Raw genomic sequence first — 17,845 nt, 5'->3', positions numbered from 1 at the left:
AAACAAACAAGCATTCATTGCATCCTCACAGATGTCTTTGAGCTTAAGCTGCCAACATTTGGTGAACATAAATGGGGTCAAGTAATCAACATTAAAAATGTTCACTAAGGCCTTTGAAAACACTTGAAAATATTTACCAAAGCACAAATTTGACTAGCAATTTGTACTCTTTTTATAAAAATATCATCTAAACAACAAGGCTGTTTTAGATGACAAAAAGGTGATCTACTCTTAGACATTGGGTACCGTGTCAACCTTGTGGTCCTCGAAAATTGTTTGTGTTTGAGCCAAAGTTAACCCAAAGGTACAAGTGGGAGTCAGAATGGCCGAGCGGTCCAAGGTGCTGCGTTCAGGTCGCAGTCTCCACTGGAGGCGTGGGTTCGGACCCCACTTCTGACAGTCTGTTTTAGATGTCAACTAAGGTGATCTACTCTTAGACATTGGATACCTAGTCGACCTTGTGTTCCTCTAAAATTGTTTGTGTTTAGTCAAAGTTACCCCAAGAGTTCAAGTGGGAGTCAGAATGGCCGAGCGGTCCAAGGCGCTGCGTTCAGGTCGCAGTCTCCACTGGAGGCGTGGGTTCGAGGGTCTGCCACCTCGCGCCGGCATTCCTGTGTTAATGCATGAATCATGACACTGACTGGGCGCCGGTCTTTCTTCCTTTGCCCTCTGGCTCCGGTTCATGTCCCCCTCTCCCGCTCTGACTTTCCTCTCCGGCCCAGTAACGCTTTAAGGCCACACAGATGTCTCTTTGCTGCTTCGGCCTCAGAAGTGCAACGTGGGTCACGAGCATGAAGATTCAGGTTAACAAACAGACAGGCTGGCTAGGTGGCTAAAGAGGGGTCATGGTCAAAGGTCAGCATATTTGGGAAGTCCCAGAGCTGGAAGAAGCATGAAGCCACTTATCTTCCTTGTGAGGTGACTTCTTTGAGAAGCAATTTGGATCTTGTCCACATGAACGTCTTTATGGAGTCTGCTGACCTGTAATCCATTTCCCCTCATGATTGGCCTCATGCGCTATATTTCCTCAAATTTGGCTTCCACTCGTTCAGCCACTTTGCATTTCGTTTGAAGAAATTAGTGGCTGTATTTTAACTACATCCATGAGTTAACTGCTAATTGGAATTATGTCAAAAAACAAATTTGTGGCCTCGATTCAAGTGTTGGGAGTCATTCGATATTTCAAATGATTTTCTACCAAGTTAGTTTCTTTGACCATTTTTTGAATATATGTGCTCTGGAATTTATGCAATTTTATCTCATTTTGCTGACAATGATTGTGTAATCTTTACAGTTTTACTTTGGAGTGCATCATTGGTGAAAAAAGACGTCTGAGTCAATCCCAACATAGTGACATCTTGTAAGTAAATCACTACCCTGGCTCGTAAACAACGGGGCACAGCTTTGATCACAGAGGACAGAAAAATGAACAAGACCATGTGGAGCACCTCAGGTTGCTCATATTTTTGCAACTGGATTTTCCATCTACTGGCCCACAGGCCTCTTATTAATTACCCACAATTCCCTGAACTGCGACCAACACTTGGGTGGTGGGCCCTCATTTAACTCTTTGGCTGGCACTGATGGATGTCTATCACTGTTGGTGGCAGGCAATGAGTTGAAGTCTATGACATTTTTAAGAGTGAGTATTATTGGAGGCCATTTTTATCAATGCTGTGTTAATTTATATATTTTTTTTATTCATGAAAATATATTAATCATTTTCACAAGTAATACACACTCTCCTTATGAGCATGCAGAAATTGCATTTTGGGTTACAAAGGCCATACTTATACACCAGATGTTAATATTTTGGCCAACATAACCCAAAATCTAAAACATGGATGCAATTTATTAAGGGTTTAATTTGATGTTTTTTAAATGACCAAAAAATTAGTCACTTGCCCTATTGAGTTTTTTTTTAACATCCCCATCTGGATAATACTACAGCATTAGGATGACGAAGTTAGGCTTTTAGTGATCCAGTAAGACAATATTTTTTACAAAGATCATCAATCTGCATAATTCCATAAGGAAGCAGATGGAAAAACTAACTTATTAGTTAATTTTAGAACTTTTCAGATGAGTCAGGCCTCTGTTCACTTGATTTCTGTCCAGGTAGACCCCCCACCCCACACACAAAGAAGTCACCAGTGCAAGGTAGGGGTCCCAGCCCAGTAAAAGAAATAATAGTGCTTCAGCAGGTACATGTCACCTCATCCTGCTCTTTGATTTGCACAGACACTTCCCTTTAGCATAGGACCGACAAATACACACACACAATGCCCCTCTCCCTTTGGTCCCTTCATAAAATAACTTAACTCACGTTTGTCAAAAACTCTTGTTAGAACTAACCACCGAGATGCTAGATTGAATGCGTGTGAAGGCATTTCGCTTAGCTAGTGACCACACAGGGTTTGAAATCTCCTGACGTCGACCAATTAGGTTACTGGCAAGAGGAAGCAGCACTTAGCACAGAAGCCTTAAATAGTACAAATGAATCCTTAGGTCTATTTAACATGTCACCGTCAAAAAAAGGAACAGGATGTACGTGAAAGGGAAACGCTTATAATGTAGACTCTTGTCATTTGTATCTTTATCTCCCTTTGCTCCACAGTGATGTTATGCTTACTCACTTGTAGAACATTTTCCAAATACTACGTAAAATAAGTATCTCTAAAAGCAACAAATGTTGTAAATAAGTATCTCTAAAAGCAAAAAATATTGTAAATAAGTATCTCTAAAAGCTAAAAATATTGTAAAGAAGTATCTCTAAAAGCAAAAAATATTGTAAATAAGTATCTCTAAAAGCAAAAAATATTGTAAATAAGTATCTCTAAAAGCAAAAAATATTGTAAATATACCTGTCCGTTGCACGTAAACAGTATTAATTATACAGGTAGTTTTAAAGTCAACATGTAAAGAAATCTGTTGCAAACCAAGCTTTTTCATAACAATTCTCATGATTTCTTTTTTTTAAATTATTCCAATGCTTCCAAAATGTAGTGTCCAACAAAACTATTTAATGGATTGCTCATGAACATCTCCTGAGGCGACCTTCCCTATTTTTGAGCACCTTATATTTCATTCTGTATCTGGATAGCTGAAACAACATTCCAAGTGGCCATCATTCCCCCCCCCGAGAGTGTGTGTTTGCGTATGTATTAGGAGGTTAGTTAGAGGATCATCTCCTACTGTCAATGAGGTGTGAAGCCTGGATTTGTCATGTCCTCCAACACCCGCTGGCCCCTATCTCCCCTTTTACACCAAGACCAGGTGTCAAAGCCCCCGCTGAGGTGACACTTTTCACTGGTCTGGAAAAGAGATGCCCTGGAACAACATGCAAACACACACACACAAATTATAGCTAAGAAACATCTCCTCTTCATCTTGTCACAAAAAGCGAGACAATTCTACCAAGTCAACTAAATATCTCTTTCAGTACATCTAAACTTTTTGTGGCCAGTCTTTGTCTGGGATTTATCTAAACATTTATCTGTCACTATCTAATAAGTGACTGTTTTTAGGCTTAACCTTGTTTGACCCTGTTCTTCCTCTTCCTTTCCCATCCAAGATAAATTCGTCACTCAAACATGGAGAATGTGTTGTCTTAACTGACATTTTTCAGCTACTAATTAGTCAACCTTTTAAATCTTGTTGTTTTTTATTCAGGCCCAAAGAGATGTGTTCAAAGTAAATCGTTTATTTTTTTGGGCCTTTAGAATAGAATAAATAATAAAGTAAACACTGCCCACATACTTCAAGAACCCTCCATTTGCTCTTCCCTTAATCCCATTGGCACAAATGAGTACCTCAAGCATGCCAACCATATGGTTGACGTAAACCACTGCTAGTTACTCATCATTCTTTGTACGATTGAAAGGATACACTCAGTTAAAAATACTACTCATGCTAACATTGGCCCAGATTGTTGCAGTACGTATATCACCCACAGTCTCCGCTTGGTTGCATTTTTCTGTTTTTTTTTCTGCTAAATTGTTGTTTCCTTGTAGCTGATGTATACAATGTGGCATCATAGAGTTTTTATCAAGTGGAAAACCAAATCCAAATTGAGGTGAGTGAAGCGGAGCCGTTTACTGCAAAGTGTTTTCATAGAAACATAACGTACGGGAAAAAGAACACATTCTGTTTTTGTTTCAATTTCCACATTTCAAATTGTATTATTTTCTCAGACTCCCTATTAACCTTGTATGGCTAAAGGATCATATTTTATACATGCATTTTAAGCAATGTAATCATTTTTGCCGTGATAAACTTCAATGTATCATTGAAAATGTTGCCATCTTTTTGTTTTGAGGGGCCATTCAAAGCTCAGAGTTTTAAAAAAATTAAATAGCTGTCAATTATTCAGTGATTTGATCTTTAAAAGTATAATTATGTCTACAGTTGGAGATCATTCTCTTGGATCACACACATTTTAGGAAATACTAGATGTAACTGCAGGCTCCAGTCACATGATGTCTTTGTGATAATTGATAATATTGGTTGTACTACTGCCTTGTTGGGATAGAGTCCACGCCACTCCCTCCACCACAGGCTACATTTGATGTGTTGGCCCCTTGCTTTCTTCACATGTAAATCCTGTTCAACCACTCTTCACACCCACTTGCTGTCTTTTGTGTTTACCATTTAAAACTATTCAAATCACACTTAATTTCAATGCGGTCCTTTGATAATGCCATCCCCAACTAAGTCTTTCAAACAAGTTTTTGAATGGGTTTGACACAGTTGCACATGAAAGCATTTGATTGAAAAATGTTTCCTTTTCAATGCACAACTATTTGGGACTCTACTCATTTTTTTTAACAATGGAAAAAACATTCAGTGAATTACAAATGACTAGATCCACCACTTCCACGTGTGCTGTTTTGTGCTTGCCACTTCAAAATTTGCAGTTCAAGGAGAGGACTACAACTCTGAAAACACATTCATGGTAGTAGTAGATCACAGCATGTAGAATGTGAGGAGGGTGACCCCAAGCGGACAGACACATATACACGAACTTTGCTTACATTAAGTCATCTTTGGTGGGTGGGTAGGTAGGTAAGTGGGTATGAGGTAGGTAGGCACAGTATTCCTCGGTTTTTTTTGTGTTTCGCGGTTTTTGTGTTTTTGTGATTATTGCTGAAAAACGGGGGACTACTGCCAAAATATTTTTCACAATATTCGTTTTTTTGTGGTGGTTAGGTTTGTAGGTGAGTAGGTAGGTAGATAGATTCTATTTATTATATTATGTATTATATATTTTAAAATGTATATATATCTAGATGCATATATACATATATATTATATTTACCAATTTCTTTTGTCGAGTCAATGATGATGACAAAGCCTATGTCCGATTATTATATCATCATTTCTCATGAATTATATATATAAAGAAATACCTTACTGCAGCTAAAAGTGTTCACTGATGTGCATAGTGCACTCATTCATATCTTAATGTATTTATAGCATGTGATGGGTAACCCAATCCTCCCCTGATGAGTGGGTGTGTCTTGCAGGCTGGCTGTCTCTTTATCCATCCTCTCGCATCCTGTCGCATCCTTCCCCGGCTGTCCCCTCCCCCCCTCGCCCATTGGATGCCTCGTGGGCTGATAGTTGTGGTTTCCGTCGGTGATGTCTCCATCTCAATGTGTACAGGCTTACTGCTCCAAAACAAACGGCTTTCGTAGATAGCTTTTCACAGCCATTGCAGGTGTGGAACACTTGCTGGACATTACTCCAGAGGTAAGATTACAAAAATGCGTGATTATGTTGATGGGATGATGACTTGATGTTTTGTTTTGGTTTTTATTTTGGTGCCTTATGAGTCAATGGAGCTGTTTAGTATTTTGTGTAAATACAAATACTTGTGTTTTCCTTTGGTATTTACCAGTATTTCTCCAATCTAGTCATATTTAGGCAGGGCTGCAGAGAAGATGGCATGTTATACGGCACTGTCGTGAAACAGCATCCTGTTATTATTGGAGGAAAAATTGAGCACTGAGCAATGTAAGCATTTTTGATTGGGTGTTTGAGCCACACTCATATTGTACTTGCGCAGGAATGAACATGTGGGCTTCGTTCAGGAAGCTCTCGGAAAGAGGAGGGTTTTGAAGATTATAGAGTTTGTGACCAGGAAAGGAGAGGGGGGAAATAATTCTAGACCCAAATAGTTACAATCAAGACATTTTTACTGTATACAGACAATGTCATGTCAGCATTCTTAAACCATAATTCAATTGGAGTTAGCGACCATTGAAATACATTTAGAAGGGACATGTAGTTTTCTGGAAAAATCGCTTATTCTAATAGCTGCATCTCTGGGTCAAAAGGGCCAAAAAGTACAAAATACATAAGATAAATAATCAAAGAAAGCTGTTTAAAAAGTGCAAAACCAACGTAGCACAAGACTTCCACTTTAAATCATGAGTCAGGTTTTTCCCAGGAGGGGTTGGACAAAAAGTGAGAAAGAATCTGGAAATAAACCAGTCATATGATCCATGGTCAGCCATAAGCTTTTAGGGCAAGTGAAAAACAATGTGGGAGAGAGAGAGAGAGACTTTAGTGCATAGTGGAAAATGCTAATGAAAGGATAAGGGCATCTCATAAGGTTTGCTATCTTCCTGTCTTCTCATGGGTATTTATTTTCAAATCTACATCTTAACAAAGTGTAACGAAGCCAGAATGTAGGGCAATTTAGATGTTGGATTTACATCCCGCTGATAAAATCTTTACTTTTTTTTTTCTCCTCAAGGAACCGCCTAGAGCAACTTCCAAACTCAGGAATCGGTGTAAAGGGGGCTCTCGGCAGTCATGTATTCGCCTCAGAGCCTCCATCGCTGGGGTATCACTCACAGTGAGAGTATGGAGCGCTTAGCCTACAGCCAGGGTAAGTCACCTCTTACTATCTGACACAACACTGGAGCTGCACTTTATCACCTCACATACACATAAAATAGCTACATAACCTAACTAGATCCAGCACATGAATTGTATCATCTTTGCTTTTATATTGGCAAAGTTGCATGTTATCTCAATTTCTTACCATTCCAATAACCTATGTGAACCGAAAACTCCAGAATATCCATTAGCGTAAATTCTTGTAGGCGCATAACTGCGCCATTTTGTAACGACACAATATTTGCCAATGTAACCCTATGTCTGCCACGATTCAACTCAATAATTTCCATTTTGTATAATATATTATTTTTTATAAACACATAAAATAGATGGCAGTCCAGTGAACAATTGGTTGGTGTGTGGGCCTCATAGTTGTGGGGTTGAGGGTTCGATCCCAGGTGGGTCCTCTCTGTGTAGTTTGCATGTTCTGCTTGGGCTTGTGTGGGTTTTCTCAGGGTACTCTGGTTTCCTCCCACATCCCAAAACATGCAGGGTAGGCTGATTGAACACTCTAAATCGCCCATAGCTATGATTGGTTGTACGTCTCCTTGTGCCCTGCGATTGGCTGGACACCTGCTGCCCGTGGTTAGCTGGGATAAGCTCCAGCACCCCCTGTGAGGATAAGTGGTTCAGAAGATGAATGAATTGTTAGAGTAATATAAAAAAGCTAGCTGTCCACAGAGCAGGTTAAAAAAAACATATTTTTCTCTTCATTGTTGAAGGAATACCCTTTCTCGCTGTGTTGTAGTTACCACATAGAGCCAACAGTGGGCGATAGCGCGTCAGCAATGACGTCGTGCTTCCTTTTGTGTGCCTCGTGAGGGGCGTGTTGTTGACACCACCCCTCCAGAGAGGGTGCAAGGCGGACGAGACTGTCACAAGCCGAATGCGGTTCTCTCCTGCTCGTTGTAAAACATCTCCAAGACGACACCATGTACGGAATAGAAAGCGTCTCCGAGAAGCCACCCGTCTGTGTTTTGTCGGCAGTAGGGACGATAAGCATGTACTAACTAACCACCACCGAGCGGCGGCTCGCCACGCTTCCTCGTCTTAATTGGGATTTGCGCTCCCCCCGTGGTTGTTCAGTCGATGCCATTGCAAGTGTTTAAAGGACAGTTTTGGTAGCGTTCAACGGCTGAGCTAGGCGTCGATCGTGGTGGACACAGACCAAGAAGGAGAGAAGCTAAACATGGCATCGGCGGCCGAGCACGACTTGGCTCTCTCCGAGGCCGATGGCAGCAAGGATAGATCTCAGGTATTCGGCATATTGAGATTACAGGAGGAGAAATCCAACGTTGGGGACAAATGTGTCCCCTTGGTGAGAGGGGGCGGATGCGGAGGTGGGGGAGATGGACGGTGGCAGGCGCCCATCTTTGCGTTAGCCAGGAAAGCCTCCGAAACCATTTCAGGGAGCATTCACGTCCTGCCTAAAGTGTCGGAGAACAGACCTTCTATGCCCGGAGAGTGGAACGTTCAAGGTAGAGTATCTGCATCGGTACATTTTCACTAGCCCTTGACCCTTTGTCAACTATAGACGTTCCAAATCCATTTCCACAGGGATCAATGGCCATGAATTCAAACCATTGTTGCCAGATCTCACATGCAGTTTTTGTCGGTTTATATGAATTTCTGAGAGTTGCCATAGGACAAGACAATTATTTTTTACACTAGAAGACATTTCATCAGGATCTTGTTTTCCACAGTGTAATCAAAACTATTCATATATTAATGTGTAGGATCTGAAACAGATTCTCCATAAACTTGCAGGGATGTCAAACCGAATCCGCAGAGGGCCCCATTGGGTCCTGGTCTTTCTTCCAACCGATTCAGTGTCGACAGTTTAACCAATGAGGTGTCTTCTAAAATAAGTGTGCACCTGGCTTTAATCAACTGATTGTACTGGCAAAAGCTATCCTCATGTTCAGTTGCAATGAAAACCTGTGACCACTGCAGCCTTCTGAGGACCACTTTGACACCCCTGCATGCTCCGAATGCACACAAGGTGGTGCTTCATTTCTGAAACTAACATTCTCTTCTGGTTACGAATTAACGCAATAGTTTAGTGACTCAATGGCATATCTAAATTCAAATCTCTACTTGCTATAGCCATATCAAGCATAAGGTTTATGAATTAACTTCATGCCGATAGTTGAATTTCTGCTACACTGGAGGGCAAAGAAGTCATTAAAAGAACATAAGGCTTGCAATTGCTTTCAACTGCCTAAGTTTTGTCATGTAACATGGTTTTGGTGATTTTTGTGTTTGATTTTTTTTTCCTGGCAGCTCTCCGGGATCCCATGTCCATGGAGCGAGCCAACCTGCTCAACATGGCCAAGTTGAGTATTAAGGGTCTGATCGAGTCGGCGTTGAGCTTCGGAAGAACGTTGGACTCGGACTACCCTCCTCTGCAGCAGTTCTTCGTTGTCATGGAGCACTGCCTCAAACATGGTCTGCGAGGTAAGATGGCTGCCTTTGTGTCACCTTCTCAACTTAATGTTGTCTTACTGATTGACTCTCATATTTTTCCAGTCAAAAAGTCGTTCCTGGGATTCAATAAGTCTCTTTGGGGTCCTTTGGAGTTGGTGGAAAAACTGTGTCCAGAAGCAGGAGAGATTTCAGCCTCCGTACGAGATTTGCCGGGACTCAAGTAAGGATAAGGGTCTATCCAAACTTTACGTTTTTATTGCTAGACTCAAGGCAGACGCTATTATATCGTGACATATTCTATTGTCTGAATCATTGAATATAAAAGTAATAATACTAGTATACTAATCATATCTTATTTTCTTGAAATTGGTCCTTTACACCCTTATTAGACCTGATGTTATCTGGTGTATGCCGGCTATTTAATCCCATAAAATCCCAAATGTTTCTTACAGGTTTAGGGTTACTGTATCCATTTAGTTTGAGAATAGAATTAATAAAAACACCTAAAATCATTGGTTATTTGAACAATTTTCAGTCCTTTTCTGGATCAACAACGTTTGTCATCATACTTGCCAGGCCACTGTCATTTCCACGTGTATCTGTTCCAATATTTATTGTACGCCTTGGTATAAAAGAGACTTTCTTTCATTCAGAACTCCTTTAGGGCGGGCCAGGGCGTGGTTGCGACTGGCCCTCATGCAGAAGCGGCTGGCCGACTATCTGCGGCTTCTAATTACAAGAAAAGACATCCTAAGGTATCGTAAGCAACGGCCATGCAAACCAGCTTCTTTTAACAATGAATTTTGGAAATGTTCCTCTTCTACGCAAGTGTATCGTCTCAATGATCTTTTCCCAATAGTGATTTCTACGAGAATTCGGCACTGATGCTGGAGGAAGAAGGCGCCGTGATTGTTGGCCTGCTGGTCGGCCTCAACGTCATTGACGCCAACCTGTGTGTCAAAGGTGAAGACTTGGACTCTCAGGTAAGTGCCAAAAGTTCTGCTTCACTTAGGCCCACGTTCACTTTTCTACAATCATCACATCTTTAAAATCCACTTATACTAGCAAATGAAACCCACGGTACTTCCTCCGCCTCCACGATTGTGAAACTACTTACTCAGGATTTTAGGAAGTAAGAATTCTCAGTTTGTCATCAGGCAAGTCGAGGGTAGTGTTCTACGGGTGCAGACTTCACTATAAAATGCCAATTTCAAGCTAACCTTTATGAAACTCTTTGTAGTGTCTTAACTTTATTTATTTATTTAACTTATAAAAATGACCATGTATAGTAAGGTTTTTTTTTTAACTTAAAAATGACCATGTATAGTAAGGCTTTTATTTATTTAAAAAATACCCTGTAAAGTAAGGCACATTTATTCATAAAAAATGACCATGTATAATATGGCTTTTTTAAATGTTAAAGATAACCTTGTATAGTAAGGCTTGTTTATTTTTTTTAAATTAGTGTATACTAAAGATATTTTTTGTGGTCACACTCATAACTTAAAATCTCATTTTCTTTCATTTAAAATGTATGCAAATGAGATTAATCCATTCCAATGACATATTTATTTTTTTATAACAACTTAGAACTTCTTGACAGATATTTCAATTTTTGCAGGAATCTTTTATTTAAAATTAATCTGATCGGTCACTCATTGGGTTACTTCTCTTGTAGTGAAAAAAAAACGCAAATCATCACTTGTCATCTACTTTTAGGTGGGGGTGATTGACTTCTCCATGTACTTAAAGAACGACATTGATGATTACAGGAGTGAAGAGAGGTATGTTTTCCTGTAATGCTTTACTTTTCATCCCGTCCTCTTCCAACAAGAATGTTTGTTTGCGCCACAACAGGAACAGTCAAATTGCATCCATCTTGGATCAAAAAAACTACGTGGAAGAGCTGAATCGGCAACTGAAGTAAGTCTTTCCTTTTTTTTTTTAACTGTTCGAGCAAATAATTCTGTGTTCTCTATGACTGCTGGGTCCAGTTCTTCTGTTCATGGACTTCAGGGCAGAGTGGACTCTCTGGAAAAGTCCAACTCAAAACTCGTTGAGGAGGTGAGTGCAACTTTTGCCATCTTTGCTTGGAAGCATGAACGGCAAAACACACAACTTCAATTTTCCCTTTACACCTGTGTGCAGTTAGCTATAGCCAAAAACAACATCATCAAACTGCAGGAAGAGAACCAACAACTTAGGAGTGAGAACACTGTAATTCTTCTTAAGGCACAACAGCATTTAGAGGTACACACACACACACACGCTTTTATTGTCGTGATTCAGAAACATTGACAAATTGAAGTGATGCTTTGCTTTGAGATTGACTTTTTTTTTTTACTTGTTGAACATAGATGTCTCAAGGCGACGTGTCCATGGAGCGAGATACGTACAAACAGTCTCGTCAAGGTTTGGATGAGATGTACAATGAAGCGCAAAGACAGCTGAAGGAGGAGTGTCAGCTCAGACAGGTTTTTGTGCGCCCCCGTTTTGCCCCCATCTCTCTGCACCGTTTGGGCAGGGTGCCGGCGCTTGAGTATGTATGCTTTGTACTTTATGAACAGGATGTGGAGAATGAACTTGTAGTCCAGGTGTCCATGAAACAGGAAATGGAGTTGGCCATGAAACTTCTGGAGAAAGACATTCACGAAAAACAGGTGCAAAATATGCCCGGTAATAGAGTATATACATGGCGTGTGAATCAATTTTAGCTCATTTTTGCAATTGTTGTTGTCGTCGTCGTCTTCAAAATAGGACACACTGATTGGTCTCCGACATCAACTGGATGAAGTTAAAGCCATCAATGTGGAGATGTACCAGAAGATGCAGGTACTGGGATGCACACCTTGATATCTGCAAATAATGGTTTCTGAGCCACACATTCTCATCTTGTAGTCATCTGATGACGTAATGAAAAAGAAAAACAACATGATCAGTCGCCTCGAGGAGAAAACCAATCAGATCACCGCCACCATGAAGCAGCTGGAGCAGAGGTGAGCAAAATCCGATATCTCATCTTAATTTAAACAAGTCTCTTATCTAAGTCACGTAGTGCAAGACAGCGGTACATATTTTTTTTCCAGTTATTAGACAGTCCCAACTGGGAGAAAGGCCCAAAAAGATTTTGTCCTTCATTCCAATCATGAGTTTTAGAGTTTCTCCCATTTTATTATTGGTCATAAGCCTCAAACAGATGAAGAAGAGGACATTTTAGCTTTGAAATTCTTGAAAAATGAGCCTTCACTTTTCTGATTGAAGTATTCACATAAAAAATGCCGATAAACTCGGTTTGCAGATCACTTAATCATCTCATATTTTATGTTAGGTAGGATCCGCTTGGATAAAATTATTCTCATCCACGTGCTTAAAGCAGTCATCAAAAAATACAACCAGCCACTCCACGGTTTAATTCTACTCCACGTCAAACCGTAGTTGTAGTCTTGCCCCCCCTCACGGCATCAGTGCCTTGTTACGGTTAATTATACTTTCCGCCAATCTCCAGATAAAGTTTCCCTTCAATGGAATGCATCGATGCAACCGCGCTTTGATTGTAACCATTTTCCCGCTTCTCTTCACTATACTCATCCAGTGAAACAGAACTATAATGTACAATTCTGACGTGAAAAAAATGTCCTTTTTTTGTCCGGCTGGTGACTTCTGACACTTCCTGCACAATTAGCATACTGTTGTATTGACATCCTTTCTTCCTTCCTTTTTCTTTCTGATCTTTTTTGTCCTTCCTGTCCGCCTGTTCATCTCTTTTATGTGGTGACATCATCCATTTCTTGAATATTTTTATTATTTTTTCATTTTTTTTGCCTACTTGCTTTGCGATGGGTTCCTCTTGCGTGCAGTGATAAAGATCTGTTAAGTCAGACCAGAACTCTGGCCATGTCATTTGTCAAATGCGCCAGCACGGACACCGAGCACCAGTACAAGCTCGTCAAGGACATTTCCTTCTGAGCGCAAACACATGCACGGGGACTGATTAACGCCGCTTTGTTTATCTTATTTTCTCCCTTTTCACATGTTTTTTGTGGCTTGTGCATTTTGGAGAAACATTACCTACCTTTGGCAGAATAGATGGATTTTCACAAGTGATGATCAGCATCTCACGATATTATCTTTTTTCTTATTGTCCTGCAACCTTTTAACCTGTTGAAGATATTAGAAAGAAGCTGTCAGGGGATGTAATATTAACTCAATTGTTTAACACATACACACACACATGTTGACACTTTACATTCAGACTTATTAGAAAGATTGTTATTATGAAGTTGAAAAGCACTAATGTTTACAAAACATCTAAGAGCAATAACAACACACTAGTGGTGTTTCCTTATAAAATATCAAATATACATACACAAGATATAACTTCCTCACTATACAATTGAAGTTACTATTATTACCGGTAGTTGTGAAATGTACATTTAACCTCTCAACACAATTGTGGTCACATGAGAAAAAAACATGTTTAAATAAGGAACAATTGAGGCCATAAACTAAAAATGGAGAATGTTCCACTTTAGCTGGCGCTTTAACTGAAAGCACGGTTTTAAAAGAAAAAAAAAGCGGACAAAGTAAGGATGGGCAAGTTGTTTCGTTTAACATTATGTTAAATTACTCATGATGTATCTTGAATTAATACATTTTTTTCCTATTCTCTAGCGTTAGGCTTTTTAGTGTTTGAATACTATAATTTTAGAACCTTTTTTTTGGTCATCCGTCCGTCGTTCCACAATTGAAATAAAAATAGATTGTACTTCCATGTTTTATTCAAACAAAATGGAAGATGTGTGAAATGTGATCGTTTGCCGTTCATCTCTGAAACTACCGTATATGTTGGACTATAAGTCGCATTTTTTTTTGGGAGGGCAATTTTTGGGGGTTGGAAACTAAAGTAGTTAAAGTAATATTAGTAAAATGCAGAATAGGCTGAATAATCATCCGTTAACATTTTTTTGGACAATTATGTCTTAAAAAACAACAATAGGCTGTCGGTGGTATCGGGAAAAAAAATTAAAAATACAAGTCGCACTTGTGTGAAGTATAATCTGTAAAATAGGGAAAACAACATCCACTCACCTTTGTTAGAAAATGAAAAGCCCCAATCACCATTGAAAATGTAACACATTCGAAATTTGTTTTTTTTTCTCCTCACTAAAGCTCCATCCGCTGGATCGGGTGGGTCACTTCACTTGTTGACGCTATTGTAAAATGCCCACTGGTTACATAGCTGGAAACGTCCAATATTATTTGTTGAATGTCGTGTTAGATTGGGACATAGAAAGTCACCCGTGGAGGAATTTGTACAATTTCTTTTCCCACAATAAAATTTGATGTTTGGAAAAAATCGTTGGCCGCGTTTGTGACGGCAACTCGCCCCCGCCCCGCCATTTTGACCACCTTTTTAAGTTTTGACCTTTCACCTCATCCCGCTTGTGTTCTTTTCGACCCTCCCTTCCCCTTTCCCACGCCAGTTTTTTTTTTCCTCTCCACGGTCCTGAGTTTGTCGCTGGTTGTAATGGCACAGATTGCAGGAGGCCGAGAGTCACCGCACCACGGCGGAGGAGGGCACCCGGCGCTTCAAGGTGGACTTTGCCAACAAGGCCGACAGCCTGCAGCGGCAGATAGACCTCAGGGAGAAACAACTGTAAGCCCGGCCAATTTGCTCCAAGTCGCACGATGCCAATGTTGGCGCTCGCCGGGTGGCATTTTCATTGAGTTTTTTTTTTTTTTGTGTTGGCCATCCGACCGACGTACTTTCGTTTGGCTGGCAGATTGCAGTTGGAGACGGACCTGAAGATCGAACGGGAGTGGAGGCGAACGCTTCAGAACGATCTTCACCGGGAGAAAGAAACGGTGGCTCAGCTCAGGACGCAGGCACTCCAAATCAACGGTCTGAAGATGGTAAGATCATCCGACAAAAACCCACCCATGTTTGTATATCTACTACTCAAGTTTCACTGAGCACATACTAAGAATCAACTTGCTAAAATGTTATCACGTCATCAACCCACATACACAGGAGTCCCGAAAAGATGCATTTGTTTTCTTCTCTGCACCATAGTTAGCAGTACGTACTAGTTTGTCTATCTGAGTTTATTGAAAAAATGCACGTTACTTTTAGTCATGCTAATTTAAGATATTCATTTATTTCGAGAACTCTGATAATATTAATACGGTCAATGTGATTATATAGATTGTGTTAACTGCTCTCAAAATTGAGGCAAATGATTGTTTCATAGTATGAAACAGATTAGTTGATTAAGAAATAATTAACAGTCAATGTGATTATATAGATTGTGTTAACTGCCCTCAAAATAGAGGGAAAGAATTGTTTCATAGTATGAAACAGATGAATTGATTTAGAAAGTACTTGAAATGTTGTATAAGCGATTGGAAAAAAGCCCTTAAAATCAGGTGAAAATGATTTCATGTCCTCATCCTCCTGGATAAAAAAATATAATATGTGCTGCGAAAAGGAATACACATAGGGCACATTATTGTACTGTTATTCAGATCATTTGTATGTAGGCATTCAGTCTTGCTCTAGTCAACTAGGATTATCTTGATCTCATCCAAAATCCTAACGAGGAAAAGTGATCGTGTTGCTTTACCAAAAAAAAAAGTGAGCATGCCTGAATTATGTACCATCTGTTTATTTATTTTTTTTCACTCCAGGAGTTCCATCGCCTTCAAGATGAAAACTTCCAGCTGAAGAGCATCTGTGAAGACCAGGAACAAGCTCTAGAAGAACTGGGCTCCAAACTTAGCGAGTAAGTGTGCTTTCATCTCACTTTTTGACCTCCATTGCTGTCGCAACTTACCTTTTGGTTTGGTTGGACAACATTCTGTCGTGCAGATCCAAAATGAAGATTGAAGACATTAAAGAAGCCAACAAAGCTCTTCAGGTAAAACTTTGGCGTTGCATTCAATTGGATTCGGTTACATTGGGCGTTGGCGACTCTCATTTCAGGGCGGACAGGTGTGGTTAAAGGACAAGGAAGCCCGCCACTGCAAACTGTGCGAGAAGGAATTCTCCATCTCCAGACGCAAAGTGAGTGGGTTTCCTGCTACTTTTCACCTTCAGCTCGCCTAAATTGTGCTTGTGTGTGCAGCACCACTGCAGGAACTGCGGCGAAATCTTCTGCAATAGCTGCTCGGACAACGAGCTCCCCCTGCCTGCCTCGCCCAAACCGGTGCGGGTGTGCGATACCTGCCACGCGCTCCTCCTGCAGAGATGCTCGTCCAATCCCGCCTGAGTCGCTTGCAGCATCTCATCATCAAGGTCTGTCAGTCTGTCTCTTTAACGTAGCTCCTCACCGGTTGCGCGTGGTAAGGTGACAATACCTTTTTTTTTCTTGAAATAGGCCCCTCCCTCCGCTTTAATGGCACAGGCTCCGTTGACCACATTCAAAGCGCACCTACTGCACATGTTTTCTCAGTGGCCTATGAAACGCAAATGTGGGGCTAAACATCCAATCATTGCCTGAAGACGGAAAAAAAGACACTCGACTGAATGAAGGTGGGCCAAAGGAATTATTGTCCGTGGTACAACATCGAAATGTCCGGATCTATTTATTTATCTAACCACAGACGACGAGTTGACCCTTTAAGATGCATGTTTTTTTTGCGCGTGGGAGGAATTCTAGAGTATAGCCGGAGGAAAAAAAAATCATCGAAGTACAAGCTTTGATCCTAAAATGGGCAATAATTGATTTACACAGTAATTCTAATATTCGGCTTGAAGTGTGTTTATAAAAAATGCACATTCTGCATCTAATTCAATTTTGTACTTGAGTGGAGTAAGACAAAAACCCGAAAAGATGGTCTAGTGTATGCTAATGAATAAACCTGATAACCTGCAGTAATCCCGACTTTCACTGTGACCCACAAAATTCAAATAGTGCAGAAACCACCAAGTGTCAAAATCTGCAAAAAAAAAAAGGAAATACTGAAAAATATTTCGGTAGTAGTCCCCCTGACATTCACCAGGAAACGTGAAAAAACGAGGGAATACTGTACTTATTAAAGCCTCCATTTAGCCTTCGGTAAATTCCTAAGACTTGAAAAAGACAGCCATTAATTTTCCGTAAAACAAGTCAAAAATGATTTAGCCAATGATGTCGAAATGACACTAGATGATTAAAAATCCAGGTGATGAGTACTCATCCGCTGAATGTCGATGCCATTGTGATCTAATCCACCGGTGGCCTAAAAGTGAACATTCTTAATACGACAAAAGGACACTTTGACTTCCCTACTACGACTGCAATGAAGAAAGTGACTCAATCACAAAGTTTGTTAAATCAGATAAGTGCCACTTTGTGACCTACTGGATTTTTTTTTAACTGTCACTAGCCTAAACAAGGTTGCTGTTCACGTTCAATGTTGATTTCAGTCATGCTATTGCAAACTGTGCCAAAATAAAACATGGACAGATTTAGTTTATGGTGAAGGTATGACACAAAAATGGCTGCTGCTTCAGTTTTTCCAGACACTTAAA

At 40.3% G+C, this 17,845-nt stretch overlaps 1 protein-coding gene and 1 non-coding gene across 6 annotated transcripts; both read left to right on the top strand.

Annotated features, from left to right (window-relative positions):
- Positions 1-316: 316 nt before the first annotated feature.
- On the top strand, positions 317-399 carry trnal-cag (transfer RNA leucine (anticodon CAG)). The gene has a single exon. It is a non-coding gene; the product is annotated as a tRNA-Leu (tRNA).
- A 5,172-nt stretch (positions 400-5,571) lies between these two features.
- Positions 5,572-17,732, top strand: rufy2 (RUN and FYVE domain containing 2). 5 transcript variants are annotated; one of them, XM_077713993.1, is made up of 22 exons: positions 5,572-5,751; positions 5,916-6,015; positions 6,761-6,895; positions 9,190-9,363; positions 9,436-9,553; positions 9,987-10,088; positions 10,193-10,316; positions 11,053-11,117; positions 11,191-11,256; positions 11,328-11,397; positions 11,482-11,583; positions 11,691-11,807; positions 11,901-11,993; positions 12,091-12,165; positions 12,232-12,329; positions 14,870-14,989; positions 15,117-15,246; positions 16,021-16,115; positions 16,202-16,250; positions 16,316-16,396; positions 16,458-16,627; positions 16,710-17,732. In XM_077713993.1, exons 3-21 carry the CDS (start codon positions 6,820-6,822, stop codon positions 16,599-16,601), a joined length of 1,899 nt encoding a protein of 632 aa, XP_077570119.1. In that variant the 5' UTR covers positions 5,572-5,751; positions 5,916-6,015; positions 6,761-6,819; the 3' UTR covers positions 16,602-16,627; positions 16,710-17,732. The 5 variants fall into 5 exon arrangements, with proteins under 5 accessions (XP_077570119.1, XP_077570118.1, XP_077570117.1 ...); XM_077713992.1 differs by lacking the exon at positions 5,916-6,015 and having other exon boundaries at positions 5,573-5,751; XM_077713991.1 differs by lacking the exons at positions 5,572-5,751; positions 5,916-6,015; positions 6,761-6,895 and adding an exon at positions 7,715-8,384.
- The last annotated feature ends 113 nt before the right edge of the window (positions 17,733-17,845 follow it).

This window comes from Stigmatopora nigra, chromosome 3 (genome assembly GCF_051989575.1).
Source record: "Stigmatopora nigra isolate UIUO_SnigA chromosome 3, RoL_Snig_1.1, whole genome shotgun sequence".
NCBI classification, from domain to species: domain Eukaryota; kingdom Metazoa; phylum Chordata; class Actinopteri; order Syngnathiformes; family Syngnathidae; genus Stigmatopora; species Stigmatopora nigra.
The sequence above is the reverse complement of the archived record's forward strand: the minus strand, read 5'-3'. Positions and strand labels throughout refer to the sequence as shown.